We start from the raw sequence: 26857 nt of genomic DNA on the forward strand, positions 1-26857 counted from the left end.
AACCAAGGATTTTAAATCAAAGTTAGGGTGGACTGCCTGTCTTTGAACCAAATTTAAAGATATATTTGTTTGTCTTGTAATTATGGTAAGGATTTGGAGAAAACTATAGAATCAAAGCCTTCAATGAAATGATAGAACATGATATATCAATGCATTATATAGGCCAAAAGAAACCATTACCTACAACCCAAAGAAATTATGCCCAAGGCATGATCTTGTACAACATCATCTGATATTTACAATTGTATATACAATCACAACAAAGTATGTACAAAGTAGTTTCAACATCAAATGCCTATCTTGTTCTTTATGATAATCCTATAGCTACTTGTGTTTTATTTTATTTAATGAAATGATACTTGTTTTTTATTAAACAAATAAATGATATATTGGGGTGATTAATACAAATCAATACATAATCAAACTTTGCTTTGAGTTGTAGCTGCTCCATTTAACTCGATATTAGCAGTACAGCTATCAGCTCCTTCTAGCTCTCTATTAGCAATACAGAAACAGAAAAGCTAATGTAAACATGCATTTTGCAACTCTCAAAGCTTATGAGGAGTGTGAGAAATGGTATTAAGTTATATTGGTAGGGATATTTTAAGACACCAAAATACCAAGGTGGATTGCTGTGTTATAGAAAAGAATGTAAGCATGCAATAAAAATGGTTCCGAGTGATCCTGGTAGGTATCTTTTCAGATTGGGGAAAACACAAGAGTATCCATTTGCAGTATGAATTCACTGCTACAGAGGTTTTTTGTGGTAATTTTGAGAGCTTAGGGTTATCCTGATTGCACATTATAGAAGAGAACAAAGCTCCAGATGCATGAATCATAAATAAATGACAGATAAAAAAAGGATTGGGGAGCACTAGATGCATGGAACCAAATCCCCAAACGTGATATGAATACACTACATTTCTGAGCTTTCTACTGATGCAAATTTGAACATCTTGAGATATTTCTAATGCTGATTAGTAGTTCTTATATGCAATGCAAAAATGAATTTTTTGGCTTCTAGTAGTTCTTATCCCCTGGTGATATTGCATAACGAATGCCATAATTGCATAAGGAAGTTACATGTAGAGTTACAGAGTTATGTCATAGGGAATAAATGTTTATGATTACCTCTGTAAATTGCAACTGCTGACGAAATATGGTGAGTTCAAGGTCCTCGCTACATTCACAATACAAACGAGGTGAGATGAAATGAAAGATTCATGGTCTATTCTACGCATACAATAAATATTGCTATAAATACCTGTCAGTTCAAGTTCCGTCTAGTTCAATTCTTAAAAGGAGAATTACACCCATTAAAGAAGATACGTGAAAAATTTCCATTCACAAGCATGAAGAATAATATAAAGCTGAACTAGACCCCAAGTCACCCAAGCAGCAAGTGCAGGAAATAAAGGTTTCCAATTACCTCTGTAAACTCCAATCGCTGAAGATGTCTAGCAAGTTCTTGGTCACTGGTACATGCATAAAAAAATGCAGAGAGGTGTCATGAAAGCTTCATTGCTTTATATTGTACGCATACAATAAATGCTTAACACTGAGTCAAATGTTGCCCCTGCATACCTGGTGGTCGATGTCTCTACTTGCCTTGATATATCCATTAAATGAGAGGATTATCCATTAAATGAGATATATAGAAAAATGTTCTGTATTGAAGCATTGAGAAGTAGTAAAAAGCTGCACTAAATTCCAAGTATCTCAAACTGCAAGTAAAGGTAGTAAAGGTTTCCAATTACCTCTGTAAAGATTGCATTTTGATCATCCCCTTGTACAAATGTACCTATCACAGATGTTGTATGTGAATCAACCTACACCATGAGATTGCCAATTCAAACCCATCAAAGATATTCACGACAATGTAATTGTGAAGGTCAGGTGACAACTTTTCTGATTTCTGTGAAAATGAACTTCATCTTTATCTTGTTTCTCAGAAAGAACCATGTTAAATGAGGGGAATAGATTTTCCTCAAATGAATACACAACAAAAAACTTGTTTCTTGTGCATTTCACAGTTTTAATCTTCCCTTTTGAAGCCTTAATGAGTAGAAAATAACTTTGATGCCAACATGTAATTCTCAATTGATCTCATACCACAGTGAACTTCTCCCAAACAAGGCAAGATCTGTTCAAGCAGCGTTGATCTGTAACAAGTAAATAAAATTGTCCACCATACTGAAACAACAAAATGAACATGAGTAGCATGAACTTGGAGGCCCCATACAAGGAGTGAGAAAAGCTCTCACATACCCCCAATGTCATGTTGAAGTGATTATTTCGGTAAGAAACACAAAGCCCTTCTTGGAGACACCTGGGAAGCATATCACTCCTTGTAAACATTATTGCTATTTCAACTTGGAGTTGTTCTTGTATATCCCCTATATGAACGTGTTGTTGCACAAGACGAATATCTAACAGATCACAGACTCTAGCAGATCAAAGACAATATATATACTGCATGAGTTAAAAAAAGTATCCTCTACACTATCCAAATTTGACAATCTTTAAGGGAATGACAAATAAATACTCACTTCTTCAAGCGAACATCGGCATTTAAACCAGCTGCTAAACAAGGAAGCAATTCAATTGCTTCTGATATGTTTTGTTGTAGGCCTTCGACCTGTTTTGTGTATATAAATCAGTTCAGTTAAAAATTCATTCTCGAACAAATAAGGTGTACATTTGATCACCAGAACACATGCCAAACAGAAATATCATAATGATGTGTTTGACTCATTTACGACAGTTTCGCTATCCTTAGAAAAATCACACAAACAATGTGAAAGGGCAAGATAATAAACAAATTGAGGATGTAACATATGTAGAGCAAGTTGGGGAAAATGGGCCCAAAAAAAGTCTACCATGAGGGGATAGCATAATAGAATTCTGAGCCTAGTTAAAACATCTTATAGAAGTATGAGTTATCTGGTGTCTCACCATCATTAGTATCTGCATCAAAACTACAACTACAGTTTATTTTAAACCTCAGTTTTGATTCATGTTCACTCACATTTGCCAATCTATGTGTGCATCATCTGAAGTGGATTGTAATGATTTTGAGTATGAACTTTTAGTCCCATAGTCTTTCAAGGCATACCTTGGATGTAGTAGATGGGATCTCCTTTTTCCATCTTATTTTGCAGTTTTGTATTTTAGCTCACTGAGTTTGGATTAGATTTCATGTGATATATTAAAATTTTATATGATGTTTTGTTTTTTCTTTCTTATACTTTGAAAAAGAGCAAAGGTTTACGTCTATGTTCTTTTTGGTTTTATAAATCAATTCTTCCACCAGATGAATGAGAATAGCCGAGGCTATTTCAGTAGTGCCAGGACGAAGTTTTAATTTATTCTGCAGCAGCAAAACATTGCCTGCAAGGGAACCACATAATTCATAAGCTTTCAAATGAAGCATTCATCTTAGACCACAAAAGCATGAAGGTCGTCGACTATGCTTACATGACATTAGCTACCAAGAGTAGGAGAATGGAAAAACTTACCCAAAATAAAAGAGCAAATGCATGAATACATGTGTGCAAGAAAACAGCAGAAATCCGATGACTTGTATATCCTACATAGCTAGTAGCTACTATTGCTATTGATGAAGGGCTTAGAAATGCGGATGATCGATTTCTCCTATATAGAACCATGCAATGTAAAACCCTAAACCCTAAACCTTAAACCATTCCGAATGAAATGTTTCGCTTATTAAATGACACCGATGACGAGCTTACAAATTGCTAGAAGAGCACATGGACCGGCATAATTTTGTAAGATGAATAGAACATCTCGGCCGAGAAACTTCGCATGTTTCGTCTTGTAAATAACATTGGTCACCTGACTAGAGCTACCTTCTTTTGGATTCATCAGCATGCACCACCTGGTTGCCATGTAAAGAAGATTTTAAGATCATTGTGAAGAGGACGATGTAATGTAATAACCCGATGTTACCCATATTTGTTAAGTATGATTTGTATCATAAGCCGAAGCTTCGGTCTATGTGCTTTTTGTTTCTTTTGTATGGATGACATATTTCATGACATGACATGAGGATTGTAATTTTAGTTTACAAGGATATGTGGTAACCTATTGGTCTATCAATACAAGGTCATGGGTTCAAATCCTTAAAAAGACACCATATATATATTGCTTCTCCTAATTGGCATGTCAAATTAACGACCTCATGATCTCCAAACAGTTTAGTTTACACAGAAATTTACAATTCTGTATATGTGTGTGCGGATAACTTCCTTTCTCAATTAGAGAGACGATCAGGGGCCACAAGAAGAAGAGCATACCTGAGACAATGAGCTTGATGGGAATCGCCTGTTATTATTTGGGTCGGATTTGACAGATGGGCAAAAAGAAATGGGCAATTTGTACAGAAGAAGAAGAAGAAGAAGAAGAAGGATTGTACAGAAGCAGAGATGGGGGTTTTTCTTTTTATACAGTGAGGAAGCAGGAAGAAGGTAGTAGTGAGAGCTCCATCCATGGTGGAATATTCCTTCCATCTTGACCAAAATATAGCCACAAAAGGTCAAGATGAAGACCAAAATATACCCACAAAAAGTCAATAAATCATATGTTATGTGGAAAAACTTGACTTTCATGTACATATCTATGTGTCTTAGATGTAATACTTGTTTATTATTATTATTAATAAGAATTCCTCTTTATTTATTCATTTTCCTTAAATATTTCTTTAACACGCTAATTAATTTGTCAAACCTTTATTTCATTAAGATTCTAATCTTTTGAGTACATCTTTTTTTTTTCCAGATCGTCTTGTTCTTCTGAACAATTAACATCTTTCTTTCTAATTATCGTCTTGTCTCTAATCTTTTGACCGCTATATCAGGAGATGGGCATCAATTAACATATTCTGAACGACAAGTCCTTGGACTTGGCTCAAATTTTCTTATCTCTTCTAAGTTTTTTTCTCTTTGGGTTTCTTTCACGTTAATTAAGATTCTAACATGGGGGGGGGGTCTCTAGGTGAAAGCAAACGTTTGTTGCTTTTAGGGGTTTGATTCTCCTAAGGCTTATTCTTGCTTTTAATAACTAGATCTATAAAGTAATTTGCAAATGATTGACGAACCACAAGTTAATTAATTTGGAGATTCACTATAGATTGTACATTACATGATCTTGCTTATGCCGCAAGAGAAGCAATATATCTCTTTCAAGCTAGTCTTTATTTCAATTTCAATTGCTAAATAATTTTAAAATTAATCTAGTTATTAATATTATAATTTCTAATTTTGGATTTATTTTATTTTCCTATTTGTGATTATGTTATCTAATTTGTATTTGATTTATTTTCTTAATAATAATATTATTGTCTTAATATTGTTAAGTTTACTTTATATTTATTAATTTATTACTTTACTAATATTCTTATTTTATTTTTAATTATTATTGTAAATAAATATTTATTTTATTTCCTTTTTTAATGATATTTAGTATACTAATATTATTATCTATAAAATTTTAATTATAATGATTTAGTTGTTCAATGGTGACAACAGAAGATGGCTGGCAATGTTGTCGTGTCAAATCACGTCGCGTATAAGAGCTTGGCGTGTCCGGGCGGAACCGCTGGAGTTCTGAACCAGGAGAGTGGAAATAAGAAGATGAAATAGAAGAGTGGGAAGTTGAGCCGGAAATATCTCAATAGTCACGAGTGGTTTGCAGCCCTACCCGTGAAGACAAAAAACCTTATATCGTTCCACCTACGTAACCAAATTCAGACTGTGTACAAACACAGATTGGAAAGCCCTCTGGAAGAGCTTTCCAAAGAGCTATAGAACGTCAAAAACAGACGTAAGAATTGAGAGTTATGAAGAAAATACCGTACAACGCTACTCCTCAAACGCAGACGAAGAAGAAATGCCAAAATAGGAAAAATCACTATTTCTTCGAGAGAAAAACCCTTTACAAAATAGGACTCTCTGATTGTTGGCCCCCCCCCCCCCCCCCAATCCATGACAATAATCCTCCCCTCTTATACTAAATCGACGTCATTACATGTAGGCCATGTGGCACACACCTAGAGAAGCTTGTGCATGTGCACGATATAAAGCATGTGGGCCATGTGGCACACATGTAGAGAAACTTTGCATGTGCGTTATATGGTGCACATGAAATACATTGCATGGTTTTGACTACACAACATTTTTTCCAAAATAATGCAAATAAATCCCTAAGAACAATAATACTAAAGAACTTTGAGTCTAGAATGTAAATCAACTCCAATGAGTTGAATTAGGTGGATCTCCAAGGAGTGATGGGTCACTGAACCAAGTCGAGATGCGTGGTTGTAGTTGCGGCAAGTGTGGAATCGTGGTGGCACCAATCGGCCGTATCCCTTTATGACACGGTCGTATCCCTTTATGACATGCACCCCCTCCTAACCTGCACATCCTCCGGTATGTGCCAAGTGGAGAAAATTCAACCAAAGTCTTCTTTCCTTTTATTTGAACATTTGATGCATGCTAATCATCTTCATTCAATTCCGGAATCGACATGAGAGACATCTTCTCCCCTTCAAACTTCTTGTTTACATTCTCTTCTAGATGAGTATCATGTGATGAAACTATCGTTACCACTTCTAATTGGATACTTGTAGTTGCCACGTCATGGACCACCTCTTCTTCAACATCTTCTTCCCAATTCGAATTAGCTTTCACGGATCATTCATCCTGCAAAATGTCGGGAACAAGAGAGACTCTTTGTTTAAAGAGTTTAATTCATTTACCAGCAATCGGAATTCGAAGAAGAGTTCCATCAAATTCTGACAAGATATATGTTCCATTTTATCGGACTTATACCACTCGATACGGCCCAAACCATCGATGAGAGAATTTTCGAATAGATTTGTGTTGATGCTCAAGGCTACTATCAAACACCAAAACCCAATCTCCTTTTTCAATGGGAATATTCCGAACTCGATGTCTCTTGTCAAATCGATCCTTATTCTTCAATCGAACTTCTTGTTGTTTCCTGGCAGCTTCAGCTATATCCTCCGGACTATTCTCTAATTGCCGAATTCGAATAGCCAACAAATCTTCACGTTCCATCTGATCTTCCCAAGGTAAAACTCCCCAAGTGGGAATCATCCGCTCCGTAGGCATAATAGGCTTCTGATCAAAAAGTAGTTCCGATGGCATAAATCCTGTAACAGAGTTGTGAGTGCATTTATTAGCCCAGAGAGCATAAGGAAGCATGTTAGGCCACATAGAAATTCGGCCATCACATGCTTTGACCAAAGCTTTCACAATCGGACCATGGCCCCTTTCCACTTTACCATTTCCCTCCGGATTGTATGCAGTAGTCAAAGTCAATCGGATCCCGAATCTTTGGAAGAACATTCGAGCCTCATCTGAATCAAGCTCCCCTCGATCTGTTACAATCTGCCCAACATTACCATATCTACAAATTACATCCTCTAATAAAAACTTTAGAACGGCCGATGCAAACTTGTTTCGGAGAGGTCTTCCTTCCACTGGGTTGGACAAATCCTCTCGAGCAAGAACCAAGTATTTCATTTGATTTCGACCAGAGGGCATATGAACTATATCCACCATCCACTTATAATGTAACACATGTGAGTACGTCATATGTAGCTCATCTCTCACCCTATAATCAGAATACATTTGACATTCAATGCATGATTCCACATACCTTTGGATATCCGCATACATTCCCTTCCACCAATACCGATCCTTAATCTTCGAAAATGTGTTGACCACTCCTTTATGTCCAGCCCAATGACTATCATGAAAATCAGAAATAATCTTATCTTTCTGAACCTGTAAACCGATAGCTCGAGTTGGAGGATCCTTAACTTTCTTTGCAAGTCTCCAAAGATATCCATCCTTCAAGAGAAACCTATAAGCCTTCTTCCTGAATAGCTGAAAATCCTTTGGTGTCCAATCAGGGCTTCCTTCTTGCACTTGTAGGAATTTCCCGATTTGCAATAGCTCGCCTTCATATTCCTCCTCTCTAAATTCAGGCACATGCAAACCAATCTCATTACAAAAGAATCCATAATTTATCAAAATCATCCTCTTCCTCCAGAGAAGACGGCTCTAGAATAGTCCGTGCTTGGGACAACATATCATCCATAACATTGGTTTTCCCTGTAATGTGTCGGATCTCTAGGTTAAATGTTTTAATATAGGCAATCCATCTCAACATGGATATATTTGTAGAAGAGCATCCTGAAACCATTCCAAGGATCGACAGACAATCCATCTCAATAACCACTTATGATCCAATCAAATAATCCTTGTCTGCTTTAATCGCAGAAACTATGCCCCACAACTCTCTCTTTATTTGAGCATACCTTCTTTGTTGATCATGTAAAATCTTTATGCCAAACCGAATAACATATCAATCTCTAGTTTCATCCTCTTGATTAATAACCCATCCAATTCCAGTCGGACTTGCATCCACAGTCACAAAGATAGGTCGACCTTGCTCATATATAGGTCGTTGCAAGGCTGGTGCAGATGACAAAAGTATCTTAATCTTCTTCATGGTCAATGTATGCTCCTCCTCCCATATAAACCTTTGTGTTTTCCGCAATAACTTATATAAGGGATCAGCAATATGTGCAAAATGTGGAATCCAAATATGATAAAAAACACATGCACCTAAAAACCGTCTTACTTCTTATGTTGACTTGCAGATATCCTCCATTGCATTGATGCCGTCCACCTTGCCTGGATTAGGTTTCCGACCATAGGGGCCACACAAATGTCCCACAATCTGCACTTCAGATCTACCAAAACTTTATTTTTCTCCAGAAATTGTCAAATGTGCCTCCTCTAAATTCTTCAATATGTCTTCACAATCTGCTATATGATCTGAGACGAATTTCCGACATCCATCCGACCCAACTTCTTCATCCTTCTCCTCTTCTAGACATCCTTTAATCGGAATGTCATCCAAGAAAGGCATTGTTCGATGAGGAATGTGATCCCTGAGCACCTTATTCATTGCGTTCATCATATGAGCGACAGAATTAGTTGCGCCTTGTGATAAAGTACACATTCGAACCAACCCAATAGGTGTACGCATTGTAGTAATATCCCTACTATCCAAAGAAAGCTGAAATTGATCATATCCGGAATACAAATCAGCCATGGAGTAGATAACTCTACCTGCAAAAGATTCTGCGAAGGAATCCACGACGGGACCAACTCCTGAATTCCGAATCGTTACTTTGTTAACTGGTTGGAGATCTTGAATGAACCTGAGAGATCTGTTCTTTTTTGGTACTGTAAACCACCAGTTAGAATGCGGAGCATTCGAAGGCTCCAAGATACCCATCTGCACCTTCTCTTTTAGCAACTCAATGAGTTTCGGAATATGAGCTCTTGGAACAAGAATTGGTTTCAAGTTCCAAGGCATATGAGGGATAGTAAAGATAATGATTAGCTCCACCAGTTGTGGGTCCACACAACCTATCTCTGAAGGTGAAAAAGCAAAAGCCTTACCATGTTGAGATAACATCTTTCGAAATTGGCTTTCTTCAGCTTGATTAAGGAAATCACCCCCTACTATCTGAAGCTTCCCTTGCGAAGACTCTGTAAACACATGACCAATCCTCCTCGGATCCCGTAACATTGGTTCTTCCTTCACCCTTTTTAGCCGATCTACGCTATTAGCCGACAATGGTTCTGCTACCGGTCGAACTTTCCGATCCACTGTCTTATATTTAGTATGGACGCGAGCAACCATATCCATCTGATTTTGAAATGTTGCAATTTCAGCATACATAACCAATGAATTGGCCGGAATAAAAAATGATTGACCTTCATTTGAATACAAAGAATTTTCCAACTCTCCAATGGTATCCACAAAGGAAAGTTCCGGTAGAAGAAAATGAAATTGCTCCGGTATAAGAAATATAAACTTTATTATTTCCGGAACAATTATTCTCATACAGGGACTTTTGTTGTCCCAGACTATTATAGCCCTGTTTTATAATAGTCCTATCTAAAAATCTCGATTAGAGGATACATGTAAACTATCCTTGTCTCTTTCATGATTAGGTCGAACTGTCTGAAATTGTACTGTCCTTCCACCATCCATATCTTTGATCCGAGCATAGGACGATCCATCATCCAATACCTTGGTCTCCATGCAGACAACAACCATAAAGGGTTGCCCTAATATAACTAGATATGTATGTGGCTGAATCCTGAATAAAGAAATGTTGAAGCACAGTAACACCACCGATTGACACCTCCGCATCTGGGCAAGCTCCAGATAACTCCTTTGATGATTGTGTTGCTGCTCGAATCCTCCAATGGTGATCAGAAGTCATTGGCCACCCTCTTTGCTTGTAAACCTCCAAGGACATGAGGTTTATCTCCGAGCCACTATCAATCAGAGCCATGCCTGCCTCCGATAAACCACCAAGTCGTACTTTCGTTTCTGTAGTTGCCCGAGCCCAGTGATTCCGAGTAAAGAGGCTCCTCGGAATATTATCTTCATGCTTCAACACTTGTGTAGATCCTTCTTTCCATCTAGCCTCCTTTGCAGTCATTGTTGTATCAACTGGAATTCACTTTCTTTGCATCTTCTCCAGTAAATCATCCTGAACTTCCTTTTTGGAGACTGCCAACAAGTCTCCTAATGGAACCGAGACATGTTGCTTTAGAACATAATTTTCAATGAAAGAGAAAGCATCTACCTCTTGTTCCAATTCAGTTCGCATCTGGAATGTTGGAGATGACTTCTTGGATACTTGTACAGGGTTTGGTTCAGCCTTTTGCATGTCCAAATTTTGCTTTTTGGATGGAGAATGAAAATCAGCCCTCTTTAGAACTCGTTCACGATCCAACTCTTCATCTCTTCTCCTCTTCTCCTCTACCATCATTCATTATTTGTGGGAAAAGTTGGATCACTCCAACCAGTCCTTTGACAACCATCTTCAATAAGAACAATATGAATAGTTGGATCTTGCTTAGGCAATTCAATTAGTCGAATAACAACCAAAGTAGAATGGAAAATAGCTTGTGCATGTCGAAGCTCTTCTTCCTCCAAGAACTTTTTCATTCCTCCTTGCCCAAAATTTGTCTTTAGTGGTTGACGAGTCACGGATGAGTGGATAAACCGATCCTTGTAGAATATGAGGTTCTTTTGCATCGCCTCCTGATGCTCCGCACACTCCGATATTCGATGCTCCAAACTGTCACACCATAGGCATCAAAAATCCCTAGTCGGAAGAGTTCGTTGCACTTGTGGCTGATGTTGCACCTTCGACATGGAAGAAATCTTCCACTCCATGAATTGCTTCACTAGGTCATCTACGTCACTTGGTTGTGGTTTCTCCATAGATGCCTCAATCCCTGGTCCGGTCTTCAAAGAGGAGGTCGGAGTAGCATTTCCAAGTCCCTTTGAGCCCAACCATGTTCTTCTTTTCTCATATCGACGGCAAATGGACTGAATTCGGCTCCAGTCCTCCTCTAAACCTGTTTTAGTTTCACTTGATTCCATAAGTTTTCCTAGCTCTACCCTATCCGCATAGGGAATTGAGTGAAGGAAGAGAACCACCTTCTCTGGTTCAAGCAAAGTTTGCTCCCGAACTGAGAGTTGTCGGAACTTTGCTTCAAAATCAGTAAGGGTCTCTAGAACTGACCCATGCTTCTTGTCCAACTCCATTCAAGCTTCAAATGCCCGCCGAATCATCTTGGTGGAATCAACATAATTAAAAACACCGAGCAAATCACGACGGAATGCCTCCCATTCAACATCTTGCGTTTGAAGCTCTTCTATGATAGGAAGAACATCGGCAGCTACCACACGATGGAAGTTGGATTTCTTCAAATCAACGGGAATATTGCGATGTAACATCTCCGCATCGAACACCTGCAAAAATCGGGTCACATCCTTTCCAGTGAATGGACCTAACTTCTCTAATACCCCATCCACAGCTCGATCTAGGTTCGGACTCCTCTCCCTCCCTGTGAGAACAACTTCTAGAATTGATTGAAGTTGTGCAGCATCCATGTTAGAAGAGGTAAAATCCCAAAGAACTGACTCTCCTTGCCGCCCATTTTCATGTCGGGTTCACCACATGTCGTGTTGAAGCACGTCGCGTATAAGAGCTTGGCGTGTCTGGGCGGAACCGCTGGAGTTTTGAACCAGGAGAGTGGAAATAAGAAGATGAAATAGAAGAGTGGGAAGTCGAGCCGGAAGTATCTCAATAGTCACGAGTGGTTTGCAACCCTACCCGTGAAGACAAAAAACCTTATATCGTTCCACCTACGTAACCAAATTCAGTGTACAAACACAGATTGGAAAGCCCTCTGGAAGAGATATCCAAAGAGCTATAGACCGTAAAAAACAGACGTCAGAATTGAGAGTTATGAAGAAAATACCGTACAACACTACTCCTCAAACGCAGACGAAGAAGAAATGCCAAAATAGGAAAAATCACTATTTCTTCGAGAGAAAAACCCTTTACAAAATAGGAATGCCAAAATAGGAAAAATCACTATTTCTTCGAGAGAAAAAACCTTTACAAAATAGGACTCTCTGATTGTTCCCCCCCCCCCCCCCCCCCCCCCATCCATGACAATAATCCTCCCCTTTTATACTAAATTGATGTCATTACATGTAGGCCACGTGGCACACACCTAGAGAAGCTTGTGCATGTGCACGATATAAAGCATGTGGGCCATGTGGCACACATGTAGAGAAACTTTGCATGTGCGTTATATGGTGCACATGAAATACATTACATGGTTTTGACTACACAACATTTGTTCCAAAATAATGCAAATAAATCCCTAAGAACAATAATACTAAAGAACTTTGAGTCTAGAATGTAAATCAACTCCAATGAGTTGAATTAGGTGGATCTCCAAGGAGTGATGGGTCACCGAACCAAGTCGAGATGCGTGGTTGTAGTTGCGGCAAGTGTGGAATCGTGGTGGCACCAATTGGTCGTATTCCTTTATGACAACGTAGTGACGATAACTATTGATGGTGGCAATAATATAATAATAATAATAATAATAATAATAATAATCTATATAATTTTAATTATAATAATTTAGTTGTTCAACGGTGACAACAGAAGATGGTTGACAATGTAGTGATGACAACTATTGATGGTGGCAGCAATGCAAGGATGGCAATTATTGATGACGTGCAATGATGACGATGACAATCGACATGGTTGCGGTTGGCAACAATCGAACAATGGCGAAATGACAATGGTTGAGCAACGACAACAAGTAGTCAAGATGGCTGAGTAAGGTGGGCGGTAGTTGGGAGATAGAGGTAGACAACGGAAGATGGAGGCGGTAGTAGAAGTAGACGGAAAGGTGGTGGAGAAAGCAGGAGGAGCAAGCCTTTGTACAAATGTGAAGAGTTTCCAGGAGAGAATCTGATTCGATGACTTGTTTTACACTTAGACTTTCGCCAAAGTTCTTGTAACTTTGCATCGCAAACTCATAATTTCAAATTGAGAAATCTGACACAATCCTCGTGGTGAGGTCTTCGTGCCGATATGCAAACAATGATTTTCACAAAATAGTGAATTAAATATTAAATATTAAAATAATTTGTAAGCAATAAATAGTAATGTGAAAGATCATGTATACTGAAGGTTGTAACAGACACAACCAAACACCTGCAGACAGTTAGGTATACATAGAGAGGGAGAGAGAAAGAGAGAGACTGAGTGAGAAGACAACAAGAAATTCTATTCCAAAAAATAATACTTTGTGTCTGTACAAATGTGCTCAGTGAGCACCTTTTATACAAGTCCTTCCAAAGGATTGACAAGTACTTCAATGCTCATAAATGAGATAATGACACTATCGGCCTATAATATTCCTATTTACTAAAATAGGAATGTAGGCTCCTAACAATTTGTCGACCCTCGCCGATCCGGCTCCTAGCTTCTTCAGCTGATCCAGGCCTAGCCAATTGGCCTACGTCCGATTTGACTTCCGACTGGCCCATGTTGTGTTTTTCACTCAAGACCCCCCCCCTCAAGCTCAACTTGAGGTTCCTTGTCAGCTCTAGCCAGTTCTTCGCTCCAGCTTCTCTTGGCTTCATGCCTCCTTGCTTGCGCTCCATGATCTGTTCGGTCTCATGCTCTTTGACCTGCTTGGTCAGCATGTTTGCTCCTAAGGCCCTTGATGGCCTTCTCCTTGCCCTTACGGATTTGGTGCCTTAAGGAGATGTTGATACTTTACCACCAACGTATGGGACATACCTCTTATGGCGTTTTGAGCCGGGTGTATCCACACCTTTTTGAAAAGGATGATAAAACAAAACTTGTTCGTGATGCATGTGAATTTGGTAAACTTACTAAAAGCTCATATGCTAGTTTAGGTCATAGGAGTTCCCATGCATTTTATGTAATGTACTTTGATGTTTGGGAACCATGTTCCACAAGTTCTATTAATGGATATCAATATTTTGTCTCTTTCATTGAGTCACTGCTTCTCTCATGTGACTTGGTTATATTTGATGAGGAAAAAGAATGACGTATTTGCTTGTTTTAAAGATTTTCATAGAGCAGTTCAAACTCAATATAGTGCATAGTAAAAGTGTTGAGGTCTAATAATGGAATAGAGTATGCTAACATCACATTTAGGGCATACCTCTAAGATCAAGGAATACAACATGAAACTACATGCCCATATACACCACAACAAAATGGAGTAGCAGAGAGGAAGAATAGACATATTCTAGAGGTATCAAGAAGCATGATGATTTCTATGAATGTCCCAAAGCAGTTGTGGGGACATGCATTTTGACAACATTGTGTGTTTTGTAAAGGACAGTAGACCATCAATATGAAAACTTGATCCTAGAGTTGTGTAATGTGTATTTGTGGGATACTCTACCACACAAAAAGGCTATGTTTGTTGGAGTCCGGTAGAGAAGAGATTATTTGTGAGCATAGATGTTCATTTCATATAATTGACATTGAAAATATGGGGGAAGGAGATAATGGTGAGAGGTTGCTAAAAATAGGATCAATTCCTTTGCTGATCCCTTCATCTGCTGAGAAGCAAGTGAGCGTAGGAGATAAGGAAGAAGAAGGAAAAGAAGACGAGGAACCTATATGTTTTGGGACTCAAGTTGAGGGGGAGCTAAAGGTGTATACAAGGAAGAGGAGGCAGAAAGAAGGAAATATGAACATGTCTTCAATGCCACTTGTGCCAACAAGTTCCATGTCCCGACCTGCCTCGATTTCTGAAATACCTATAGAACTCCCAAACCCAGAAATCACAGGTGATATGATTTCCTCTCCTTCTCCTATAGAGGTAGGAGGACCTCTCCCAGTAATGCAGGAGTCCCTCATGATAGTTATGGTTTTCCTCATGATATTGCTCAGTTTATCTCTTATTCTAGCATATCCGCTACACATAGAGCATTCATTGCATCATTAGGCTTTGTCACTTTACCCAAGTGTTGGCAAGTTGCTAAAGAAGATCCAAAATGGAAAGCAACCATGCAAGAAGAACTCGGAGCTCTTGAGAAGAACAAAACTTGGGAGATTGTGTCACTACCACCAGGAAAGAAGGCGGTTGGGTGCGAATGGGTGTTTACAACAAAACAAACCCTAGAGGGAAAAATAGATCCATACAAGGCACGATTGGTGGCTAAAGGATATAGTCAGACATATGGCATGGACTACGATGAGACTTTTGCATCCTGTAGCTAAGATGAGCATTGTAGAATGCTTATTTCCTTAGTAGTGAATAAGGATTGGAAATTACATCAATTAGATGTAAAAAATGCATTCCTTCATGGAGAGTTGATGGAGGAAGTGTACATGGATGTCCCCCCAGGTTTTGGTACAATTCAAACTTTAGGTAAGGTTTGCTATGATACTTTCTTGGAATTGAGGTACCTCGTGGAGCAAGAGTTGTTCTATGTCAGCGAAAATATGTATTAGATCTTCTCACAGAAACTGGAATGTTGGAGTGTAGGCCTGTAGCTTCTCCAATTGACCAAAAGATCAAGCTAATTGAACTTGCGGGAGAGAAAGTTGATCGTGAAAGGTATCAAAGATTGGTAGGTCGGCTGATTTATTTGACTACTCACACCCGTCCAAATATTTCATTTGCAGTAAGTGTGGTAAGTCGCGACATGTATGATTAGAGGAAAGATCATATGGATGCAGTGTACCATATTCTGAGATATCTCAAAGGTGCCCTAGGGAAGGGATTGATATTTAGAAAACATGGTCATTTTAACATTGAGGGCTATTGTGATTCTAATTGGGCTGGTTGTGCTGATGATAGGAAATCCACATTAGGATACTACGTGTTTGTTGGGGGCAATTTGGTCTCTTGGAAGAGTAAGAAACAGTCAGTAGTAGCAAGGTCAACAACTGATGCAGAGTATAGAGATATTGTTGTAGGAGTTGTGGAGAACTCTCCTAATAGAACTAAAGGTGAATAAAAAAAATCAGATGATGATGTGGTGTGATAATAAGTCAACAATCAACATTGCCAACAATCCGGTACATCATGATAGGGCTTAGGGACTTCACCGACATGTACGATCGGGTGAGGAGTGTCATCTTTGGTTTCGACAACTCCGGTTGCTCCGGCTTTTCCAAATACGAGTACCACTCTTTGTGGCTCGTCATGTGGTGAGATGATTCAGAATGAACATACCACACTTCCTCCGATCTAGAAGTGGTCTTCTTCATCGAATTCACCTTGTGTTTCATCACAAAGGTTGGCCCTTTTTCGGTCTTACCGGTTCCGGATCCTTCTAATCCTTTGGCGTAGTGCGAGCTTTACCAACTCCCTTGTTTGGTCTTGCCGGATCCGGATTTATCCAAATCGGCGCGCTTCTTCCAGCACTCGCTCTCCCGATGGCCTTTCTTGCCACAGTACCAACATTCCGTATCGGCTGTCGATTACCAGTTTCCGGCTCCGTCTTGACTCCCCTGACTTGTGGAGGTTCTGGAATGGCTATCAGCACTATCTTTGTGCCTCCGATTCTGCTCTTGTCAACTGCCACTATTGTGTGTCGACCCACGTCCTCCACGCTCACGGGGCCGATCCACCTCTTTGTATAGCATCCGGCTTTCTGGTTGAGTGGTCCTCAACCCACTCTCATGGTTTTCTTCGACCATCATCATTGATTGTAAGTCGAAGAAGGACAATGGTTTCTCCCTGGTGCAAATCGTTGTCTGGATTGGCTCGTACCAATGTGCTAGACCATTGAGACAGATCTGGACCATCTCGTCTTCGTGCACCGTCACGTTGATGGAACCGAGCGCGTCGCAGATCTCCTTTATCTTGGTGGTGTAGTCAGTAGCCAACATGTCCCTTTGCCGGATGTTGTTGAGCTCTTGTCGGAGCTGTAACTTCCGGGCCATGGTGCTAGCGGCAAAAATCTTCTTCAGATTTTCCCAAGCTTCTTTCAGCTTTTTTGCATCCTTGATGTAGCCGAGCATCTGGTCATGCACACAGGACGCGAGGCAGTACTTGTTCCCATGCCGGGAAGTCCTTGTGTTCCAGCTCCGACGCTACTTTATTCGTTCCCTCGACATAGCTCCAGTATCCGTGTCCAAGTAGATATTGGTGCATCTTGTAAGACCAAGATGCGTAGTTATTCCTGTCGAGTTTCTCCGTCGGGAGCGAGCTTGCAATTCCTCTGTCCATTTCTTTTCTTGCCGGTCAGTTCTTTTTCGGAAGTTAGGGCTCGTCTATTGAAATCGCTTGTTGGTAGTAGATGTTCTCAACCCTCGCGCTTTGATACCATGAAGAGAATTGCGTGCGAAGGCTTGTAGACGAAACCGGCTTCACCGGATAGCAACAAAGAATAAGCACAGGTTTTAATGGAAAGCTTAATCACCCAGAGAGTGTATGCGGGAGAGAGAGAGAGAGAGAGCAGAACAAAAACTCTATTTCAAAATAATAACACTATGTACATGCAATGTGCTCAGTGAGCACTTTTTTACAAGTCCTTAAAAGGAGTGACAGAAGTACTGACATGTACTTCAATGCTCATACAAGCGACTGACACTGATTCCTAAAAACCTGCCTACGTACTAGGCTAGGATAATAGGCCTCTAACGGCCTACCGGTTATACTCCGATCCAACTTCTGATTCTGGATACCGATCTGGTTCTTTGATCCAAACTCCGATCCGGCTTTGGCTTATTCATCCAATCCGAATCCGGATCCGGTTGAGTTTGTTCGCTCAACAATACCGGACCTCAATATGCTTTGTCTTCGCATGATAGATAGGATTATTGATGAGGTGCATTGTGCCCTGTGAGTCGTAGTAGATGGTCGGCGCTGGTTGGTCAATTTGGCTCGTAGTAGAAAACTTAGCAATCAGTCGGTGCATCCAGATCGCTTCCTTCGCTGCCTCTGATGTTGTTACGTACTCTGCCTCTGTGGTAGACAGGGTCTTGCACTCTTGAAGCTTCCACATCCAAGATATGGCATTGCCACCATAGGTGAAAACATAGCGAAGATTCAATTCTCTTTGGCCGGTCCAACCCGAAAATCGGCAAAAAGGTCACTTTCGATATTTTCGAGAAAGAATCGGAGGAAGATGTGCCGATCATTGAATCCAAATCGAACATCTGGCAAACTGCTAAAGCCGACTTGGTCAACAACTCACCAATTGAATCTGAATCAACAAGAGGTCCGATAGCCGACCCTGAATCTAATAGAAAATTGATAAGAGCCAAACAGGCTAGGATGTCAAACGACATATCCGAACCGGCCATGACACCCAAAAACTAGGCAATCACTCTCGAGGAAGAGGTGGATCAACATCAATGCAAGAGAATTTTGATAGTGAATCCCCCAACGATCTCCTCCAAGTAAAGGTTCCCAACATGCCAATCGGACATCCGATCCGATTGGAGAATTCGAACTGAATAAATCGACACCAAGGAGATCAGGACAAGTCCGAAGGCCAATAGAGTTTTATACGTTGGGCCTAGACTACATCAACAATACAGACGCAAGCGAACCTAGAACCTATGAGGAAGCCATAGTCGCGCCGGATGCTGACACATGGCTTCGAGCCATGAGATCCAAAATGGACTCCATCAAGGAAAATGACACATATTTTTTGGCTTAGGTTCATATTTTTTGTTTTTTGTATATCTTTTAAAGTAATATGCATGTTTACTTCAAAAGTAATATGCATTTTTTTTTTTTTTGGAGAGAGATTGATATTGCTGGACGAGTAATATGCTTTTTCTACCCGATTCCTCAAGCAGCGCAATGCAAAGGCATGTCTTTTCTTCCTTGGTTTTGGTTCTCAGATCTTTATGTAGTTTTCTTGCTTAAAAATCTTTCTCTGATTGCGCTTTACTTGCTGTATGGATGAAATATCACGTGACATGATTGTAATCTTTTATGGGTCTCATTGGCCATTTTGTTTGGGCCTTGTAGAGATATTAATATCTTTCTTTCATGTTGGTAGAGGAAAGTTTCAGTATATAGTTGAATTCCTGGATGATGTTTTCTGTGTAGAAAGTTGTGCATGCTTTATTTTGTGTGTAATTTCTATGCTGGAGAAAATAATTTATTTTCCATGCAGAAACTTACGCGTGCTTTATTGTGTAGATCATTTCTATGCTATATATATTCATAATGAAAATTCAAAAAATTGTACTGCATAGTTTGAGGGTCCTTCCCCAAGCATGAGCCAATTTCGACATGGTCTTTAATTCTTAGTTACATGTTTATAAATGCATTTACTAAATTTAGGGGAAGTTAAGCATATGAAGCATCTATTAACTGACAATGGAAACAATCATATTATGACTGAAAATATGTGGTTTGAAAATCATGTTATGACTTGAGTAATTGGAGCCAAGGATTTTAAATCTAAGTTAGGGTGGACTACCTGTGCTTTGAACCAAATTTAAGGATCGATCTGTTTGTCTTGTAATTATGGTAAGGATATGGAGATAATCATAGAATCAAAGCTTTTAATGAAATGAGATATATCGATGTATTAATATAGGCCAAAAAAAACCTTTACCTACAACCCAAAGAAATTATGCTCAAGGCATGATGCTGTACAGCATCAGTTGCGAATCGAAAACTAAAGGATACAACATCTGATATTTACATTTGTATATATAATCACAAAGGTTTTATTTTTCCAGGACAGCAAAGTACTAAGTAGTTTGTTCTGCTTCGACATCAAATGCTTATCTTGTTCTGTATTTCTCAGTAAATTGCTCTTCATGCTAATCCGTTAGCTACGTGTATTTTATTTTATTTACCGAAATGATACTTGTTTTTTGCTAAACGAATAAATTAGATGTAGGGGCGATTAGTACATAATCAAGCTTGCTTTGAGTCGTAGCTACTCCTAGCTCGCTATTAGCAGTACAGCAATCAGCTCCTTCTAGCTCTCTGTTAGCAGTACAGATAGAGAAAAGCTAATGTAAACATGCATTTTACAACTCTCAAAGCTTATCAGTGTGAGAAATGGTATTGAGTTATATCGGTAGGGATATTTAAATTTGGGTAAGACACCAAAATACCGAAGGAGATAGCTGTGTTATTAGCAGTATAGAAAAGAATGTAAGCATGCAATAAAAATGGTACCGAGTTATCTTGGTAAGGATCTTTTCAGAATGGGGAAAACACAAAAGTACCTATTTGTAGTGTGAATTCACTGCTACAGAGGTTTTTTGTGGCAATTTTGAGAGCTTAGGGTTATCCTAATTGCACATTATAGAAGAGAACAAAGCTCTAGATGGATGAGTAATAAATAAATGACAGATAAAAAAGGATTGGGGGATACTAAATGAATGGAACCAAATCCCCAAATGTGATACAAATACACAATATATTTCTGAGCTTTTCTACTGATGCAAATTTGAACAACTTGAAATATTCGTAATGCTGATTGGCAGTTCTTATATGCAATGCAAAAATGAACTGTTGGTTTTTAGCAGTTTTTATCCCCTGGTGATAATAAGAAGGAATGCCTTAATTTCATAAGGAAGGTACATGTAGCGTCACAAAGTCCTTTCATAGGGAATAAGTGTTTACGATTACCTCTGTAAACTCCAACTGCTGAAGAAAAATGGTGAGGTCAAGGTCCTCGCTACATGCACAATACAAACAGAGAGGTAACATGAAATGAAAGATTCCTGTTATATTCTACACATACAATAAATTGTGTTATCAATGCGTCCAATATTGCTATACTGTATACATACCTGTCAGTCCAAGTTCCTTCTAGTCCTGAGGTATCATCCTGTTGGGGAAAAAGAAATTCTTAAAAGAAGAATAACACCGATTAAAGAAGATACATGAAAAATTTCCACACAAAAGCATGAAGAATAATATAAAGCTGAAGTAGAACCCGAGTCACCCAAACAGCAAGTGCAGGAATATAAAGGTTTCCAATTACCTCTGTAAACTCCAATAGCTGAAGAACCCTAGCAAGTTCTTGGTCAGTGCTACATCCATAAAATAAAAGCAGAGAGGTGTCATGAAAGCTTCATTGCTTTAAATTGTACACACACAATAAATGCTTAACACCAAGTCAAATGTTGCCCTGCATACCTGGTGGTCCAAATCTCTACTTGTCTTGAGATATCACCCTGTTGAGAAGAAGGAAATTCCTACACGAGGGGAATTATCCATTAAATGAGATATATAAGTTTTTTCTGTACTGAAGGATTGAGAAATATTAAAAATCTGCACTAAAATCCAAGTATCTGAAACTGCAAGTAAAGGTAATAAAGGTTTCCAATTACCTCTGTAAAGATTGCATTTTGATCATCCCCTTGTACAAATGTACCTATCACAGGTGTTGTATGTGAATTACCCTACACCATGAGATTACCAATTCAAACCCATCAAAGATGTTCACGACGATGTAATTGTGAAGGTGACAACTTTTCTGATTTCTATAAGAATGAACATGATCTTATCTTGTTTCTCAGGAAGAACCATGTTAAATGAGAGGAATTGATTTTCCTCAAATCAATGCACAACAAAAACTAGTTTCTTGCGCATTTCACAGTTTTAATCTTCCCTTTTGAGGTCTTAATGAGTAGAAAATAACTTCAACGCAAATATGTAATTCTCAATTGATCTCATACCACATTTAACTTCTCCCAAACAAGGCAAGATCTGTTCAAGCAGCGTTGATCTGTAACAAGTAAATAAAATTGTCCACCATACTGAAACAACAAAGTGAACATCAGTTGCATGAACTTGGAAGCCCCATACAAGGAGTGAGAAATGCTCTCACATACCTCAAACATCGTGTTGAATTGATTATTTCGGGAAGAAACACAAAGCCCTTTTTGAAGACACCTAAGAAGCATAACACTTTTTGTAATCACATGCACCTAAATAAGTTTCTCTTTTTCCTTTTTACTCTCCCCCATCTTCAACATTGAGTTAACCCAAACCATTCAAGATAACTCTGCACACACCTGACAGGACATAGATAATGTGTAACATAGATAGTTTTGTACCCATGAGAATTTTGGGCTGAAGAGAGTGCATTTTCAAACTTTTTGATGATACCGTCTTCATACAGAAGGTTCAGGGTCTCGCTTGCTAACTCAATGGTAAACTCATCGTCAGCAGAAAGATCATCACCCTTTGAAAGTCTTATGGCTAGTTCAAGTTCGAATTCTTCTTGTATATCCCCTCTAGGAAAGTGTTGATGCGGATGAGACGGAACCTCTAAACTTTCTGTTGTTGGGACAAATTCAGTGTCATCATTGGAGCATAAATCAAGATGATTTGACGGTGTAATTTGCAACTCAACAGGGTTATTGCGTGACTTATCGGTGATGATGTAGCTTAATATTTCATTCTGTATGAAAGAATGGTAGAGAACAATTACAATTTTTACGAAATGAGGAGCAGATGCCAGAGGGTTTCATATAGATGAGAATATCCCATCACCTTAGGATCATGTAACCCTTCATGCACAAGACGAATGTCTAACAGATCAAAGAACCTAGCAGATCAAAGACAATATATTGATTGAGTGGCAAACTCCAAATCATCTATACTGCATGAGTTTAAAAGAGTATCCTCTACACTATCCAAATTGGACATTCTTTAAGGGAAGGACTAATAAATACTCACTTCTTCAAGCAAACATCGGCTTTTAAACCAGTGGCTAAACAAGGAATCAATTCAATTGCGTGTGATATGTTTTGTTGAAGGTCTTGGACGTATTCCTTGTCTTTACCCTGTTTTGTGTATATAAATCAGTTCAGTTAAAAATTCATTTTCGAACAAATAAGGTGTACATTTGATCACCAGAACACATGCCAAACAGAAATATCGTAATGGTGTGTTTGACTCGTTCACGACAGTTTCCCTATACTTAGAAAAATCACGCAATGTGATAATGCAAGATAATAAACAAATTGAGGATGTAACATATGTACAGCAAGTTGAGGAAAATGGGCCCAAAAAAAGTCTACCATGAGGGGATAGCATAATAGAATTCTGAGCCTAGTTAAAACATCTTATAGAAATATTAGTTATCTGGTGTCCCACCATCATTAGTATCTGCATCAAAACTACAACTGCAGTTTATTTTAATCCTCAGTTTTGATTCATGTTCACTCACATGTGCCAATCTATGTGCATCATCTGATGTGGATTGTAATGATTTTGAGTATGAACTTTTACTTCCATAATCTTTTAAGGCCCTTTTTCCATCTTATTTTGCAGTTTTGTATTTTAGCTCACTGAGATTTGATTAGATTTCATATGCTACATTAATATGATGTTTTGTTTTTTCTTTCCTTTGAAAAAGAGCAAAGGTTTACGTCTATGCTCTTTTTGGTATCATGAATCCTTTCTTCCACCAGATGAAGGAGCTTAGACGATTCTATTTCAGTAGTGTCAGGAGGAAGGTTTAACTTATTCTGCAGCAGCAGAACATTGCCTGCAAGGGAACAAAATAATTCATCTTAGACCATGAAACAAACATCCATAACTTTACACCAAAGCATGAAGGTCGTCGACTATGCTTACATGACATTAGCTACCAAGAGTAGGAGAATGGAAAAACTACCCAAAATAAAATAGCAAATGAATGAACACATGTGCAAGAAAACAGCAGAAATTTGATGACTTGCATATCCCACATAGCTAGTAGCTACTGTTGCTATTGATGAAGGGGTTAGAAATGTGTATGATCGATTTCTCCTACATAGAACCTTGCAATGTAAAGCCCTAAACCCTAAACCCTAAACCTAAACCATTCCGAATGAAATGTTTTGCTTATTAATGACACCAATGACGAGCTTACAAATTGCTAGAAGAGCACATGGACCGGCATCATTTTGTAAGATGAATAGAACATCTCGGCCGAGAAACTTCACACGTTTCGTCTTGTAAATAACATCAGTCTCCTGACCAGAGCTACCTTCTTTTGGATCCATCAACATGCACCACCTGGTCAGAAAGATTTTATGATCATTGTTGAAAAGTATGATGTAATAACCTGATGTTACCCATATTTGTTAAGTATGATTTGTCTCATATTCGGCCCCGAAGCTTCGGTCTATGTGCTTTTTGTTTCTTTTGTATGGATGACATATTTCATGACATGACATGAGGATTGTAATTTTAGTTTACAAGGATATGTGGTAACCTATTGGTCTATCAATACAAGGTCATGGGTTCAAATCCTTAAAAAGACACCATATATATATATATATTGCTTCTCCTAATTGGCATGTCAAATTAACGACCTCATGATCTCCAAACAGTTTACACAGCCATTTCCAACTCTATATATGTGTGTGTGGATAATTTTCTTTCTCAATTAGAGAGACGATCAGGAGCCACAAGAAGAAGAACATACCTGAGACAATGAGATTGCTGGGAATCGCCTGTTGTTTTGTGAGATGATTTTGCAGAAGAAGAAGAAGAAGGAATGTACAGAAGCAGAGGGTGGAATGAGGCGGAGATGGGTTTTTCTTTTTATACAGTGAGGAAGCAGGAAGAAGGTAGTTCAGAGCTTCATCCATGGTGGAATTTTCATTCATCTTGACCAAGGAATTCCTCTCCTGCTCTTTCCTTGCAGAAAGTCTTCCTTTGGTCATGTTTTTGCTTGTGGGGGCTCCTAGCAATTCATATGGTAGGACCCTTTTTTTGGTCCTGGTCAAGCTACGCGGACAAAACTTCGCGGACAAAACTACGCGGTCAAGAAAGGACAAAACTTGGCCTCGTGGACCCATCATTTTTACCTCCTGTTGCGCCGCAACCTCTGTGTATGAATTTGTCTTCCCTTGGTTCTGGGAATCGGCAAAGGTTCGATTTCAGCTTAAACCGATTTGGCCCGAAACGGCTTGGTTCGGCTTGTGCCATCCCAAACTGGTTCAGGAAGATCAAACTTGAACCGAAACTGAACATCCAACGGTTGAATAGCTCAGTTCAGGCTTGAGCCGAGCCATTGCCTACTCCTACTTGGTTTACTCCGAATCGATCACAAAAGTGGCAATTCATGTGACGGTTTTTTTTTTGCTCTTGGTCAACCTACGCGGACAACTTGCCTCGTGGGTCTAACAATCGGCAATGGTTCGGTTTGAACCGAACCGCGAAACCACGGTTTAACGGCTTAACGGTTCGGTTTCGGTTTGATTTTAACAGTAAAAAACCGCGGTTTATACGGTTTAACGGTTAAAAAATTTTAAAAATTGTTTTTAAACAATCTTTTTATTTTTACACCTTATTCTCACATTTTAGGAACATCTTAAAAATTTTAAAAATTTTAAAAAATGAAATATTATAAATTTTAAAAAATTAAAAATTTGACCTATGTTGAAAACCGAAACCGAACCACGAAACCACGGTTTTTACGGTTTAATGGTTTAACGGTTTGAAAACTAATTAACAGTTCGGTTTAACAGTTTCGTGGTTTGGTTCAGGTTTCAAATAATTTAAACGGTTCGGTTCCAAACTGGTTCAGTTTGGACCCTCTCAAACCGAACCGAACCGTTGCCGATTGTTAGGTGGGTCCATCGTTTTACCTCATGTTGCGCAACAATCTCTACGAATTTGTCTTTCCTTGGTTTGCCCCGAATTGATCACAAAAAGCCCTTGAATCAGTCACAATTTGCACATAGACCCCACTGTTGCCCCCCTTTCGAGTCAAAAACACTAATCCTTGATTTATCGTTCAATCACTATTCATTGACATTGACTCCGATTCAATTATTGCTTTATTATTGAATCGTTACTCAGTGACGTCTTGTTATTGAAATCATTCAACCCTTTCTCTTGTGTTAACTTATTGCAAACCCACGATGAATGGTGTTGTAGCTTTGACCAACGTAAAAAGCTCGAAGAATCCATCGAGTATGAAGTAGCGTTTTCAGGAGGCCTTGAATTAGTTACGTAAAGTAGTGCTTTGGGAATGTATGTTGGACATACACATTTGTGTACTTGTCATGAATGTGATAAATTAATGAATTGCCACTTTTGTGATCGATTGCCACTTAATGATATAATAATTATGAGGGAAATACCATTAAGTACATGCCACATTTGTGTACTTATAAGTGCTCATTATCTCCTATTTGTTAGCTATTATCACGAAGAATCCAATGAATATGAAGTAGTTAACTAAAGTAATATTTTGGGAATGTAAGTTAGACATACACATTCATTCACCCCACCATCTCACCTTAGAATGCGTGATTAACACATGGAGGCCATGATGAACCACTCAATGCACAACAAACAAGTGTGATGTATGCTATTTGACTTTTTGTTAGTCAATGTCAACCCTTATTAAGAACCTACCATATGATACAAACTCTTAAATGCACCAAAAAGAAGCCCAAAATCCAAAT

The 26857-nt window shown here is 38.8% G+C and overlaps 1 protein-coding gene across 4 annotated transcripts; it reads right to left on the reverse strand.

Annotated features, from left to right (window-relative positions):
- Positions 1-282: 282 nt before the first annotated feature.
- On the reverse strand, positions 283-24994 carry LOC147861344 (uncharacterized). Of its 4 annotated transcripts, none has more exons than XM_087323738.1 (14): positions 24865-24993; positions 24307-24452; positions 23822-23940; positions 23127-23233; positions 22941-22995; positions 22502-22848; positions 22277-22337; positions 22121-22201; positions 21773-21844; positions 21579-21637; positions 21424-21472; positions 21230-21267; positions 1132-1180; positions 283-495 (listed from the first exon to the last, which is right to left on the reverse strand). In XM_087323738.1, the coding sequence occupies exons 2-14, from the start codon at positions 24443-24445 to the stop codon at positions 478-480; spliced, it is 1194 nt and encodes a 397-aa protein (XP_087179864.1). In that variant the 5' UTR covers positions 24446-24452; positions 24865-24993; the 3' UTR covers positions 283-477. The 4 variants fall into 4 exon arrangements, with proteins under 4 accessions (XP_087179864.1, XP_087179863.1, XP_087179866.1 ...); XM_087323737.1 differs by lacking the exon at positions 1132-1180 and adding an exon at positions 21066-21114; XM_087323739.1 differs by lacking the exons at positions 283-495; positions 1132-1180 and adding exons at positions 20124-20414; positions 21066-21114.
- Between the last annotated feature and the right edge of the window lie 1863 nt (positions 24995-26857).

Source organism: Azolla caroliniana, unplaced genomic scaffold, assembly GCF_043228905.1.
Source record: "Azolla caroliniana isolate FFs.n. ecotype wild unplaced genomic scaffold, voAzoCaro1.0.p SCAF_8, whole genome shotgun sequence".
NCBI lineage: Eukaryota > Viridiplantae > Streptophyta > Polypodiopsida > Salviniales > Salviniaceae > Azolla > Azolla caroliniana.

Excerpts from the sequence above, each read along its gene's own strand:
- LOC147861344 (XM_087323738.1), bottom strand. The coding sequence starts at position 24,445 with ATGTTGATGGATCCAAAAGAAGGTAGCTCTGGTCAGGAGACTGATGTT. Across the intron at positions 22,338-22,501 it reads TCAGCCCAAAATTCTCATGG|GTGTCTTCAAAAAGGGCTTT; the intron begins GTACAAAACTAT and ends TATGCTTCTTAG. Across the intron at positions 21,638-21,772 it reads AAAATGCAATCTTTACAGAG|GAATTTCCTTCTTCTCAACA; the intron begins GTAATTGGAAAC and ends CCCCTCGTGTAG.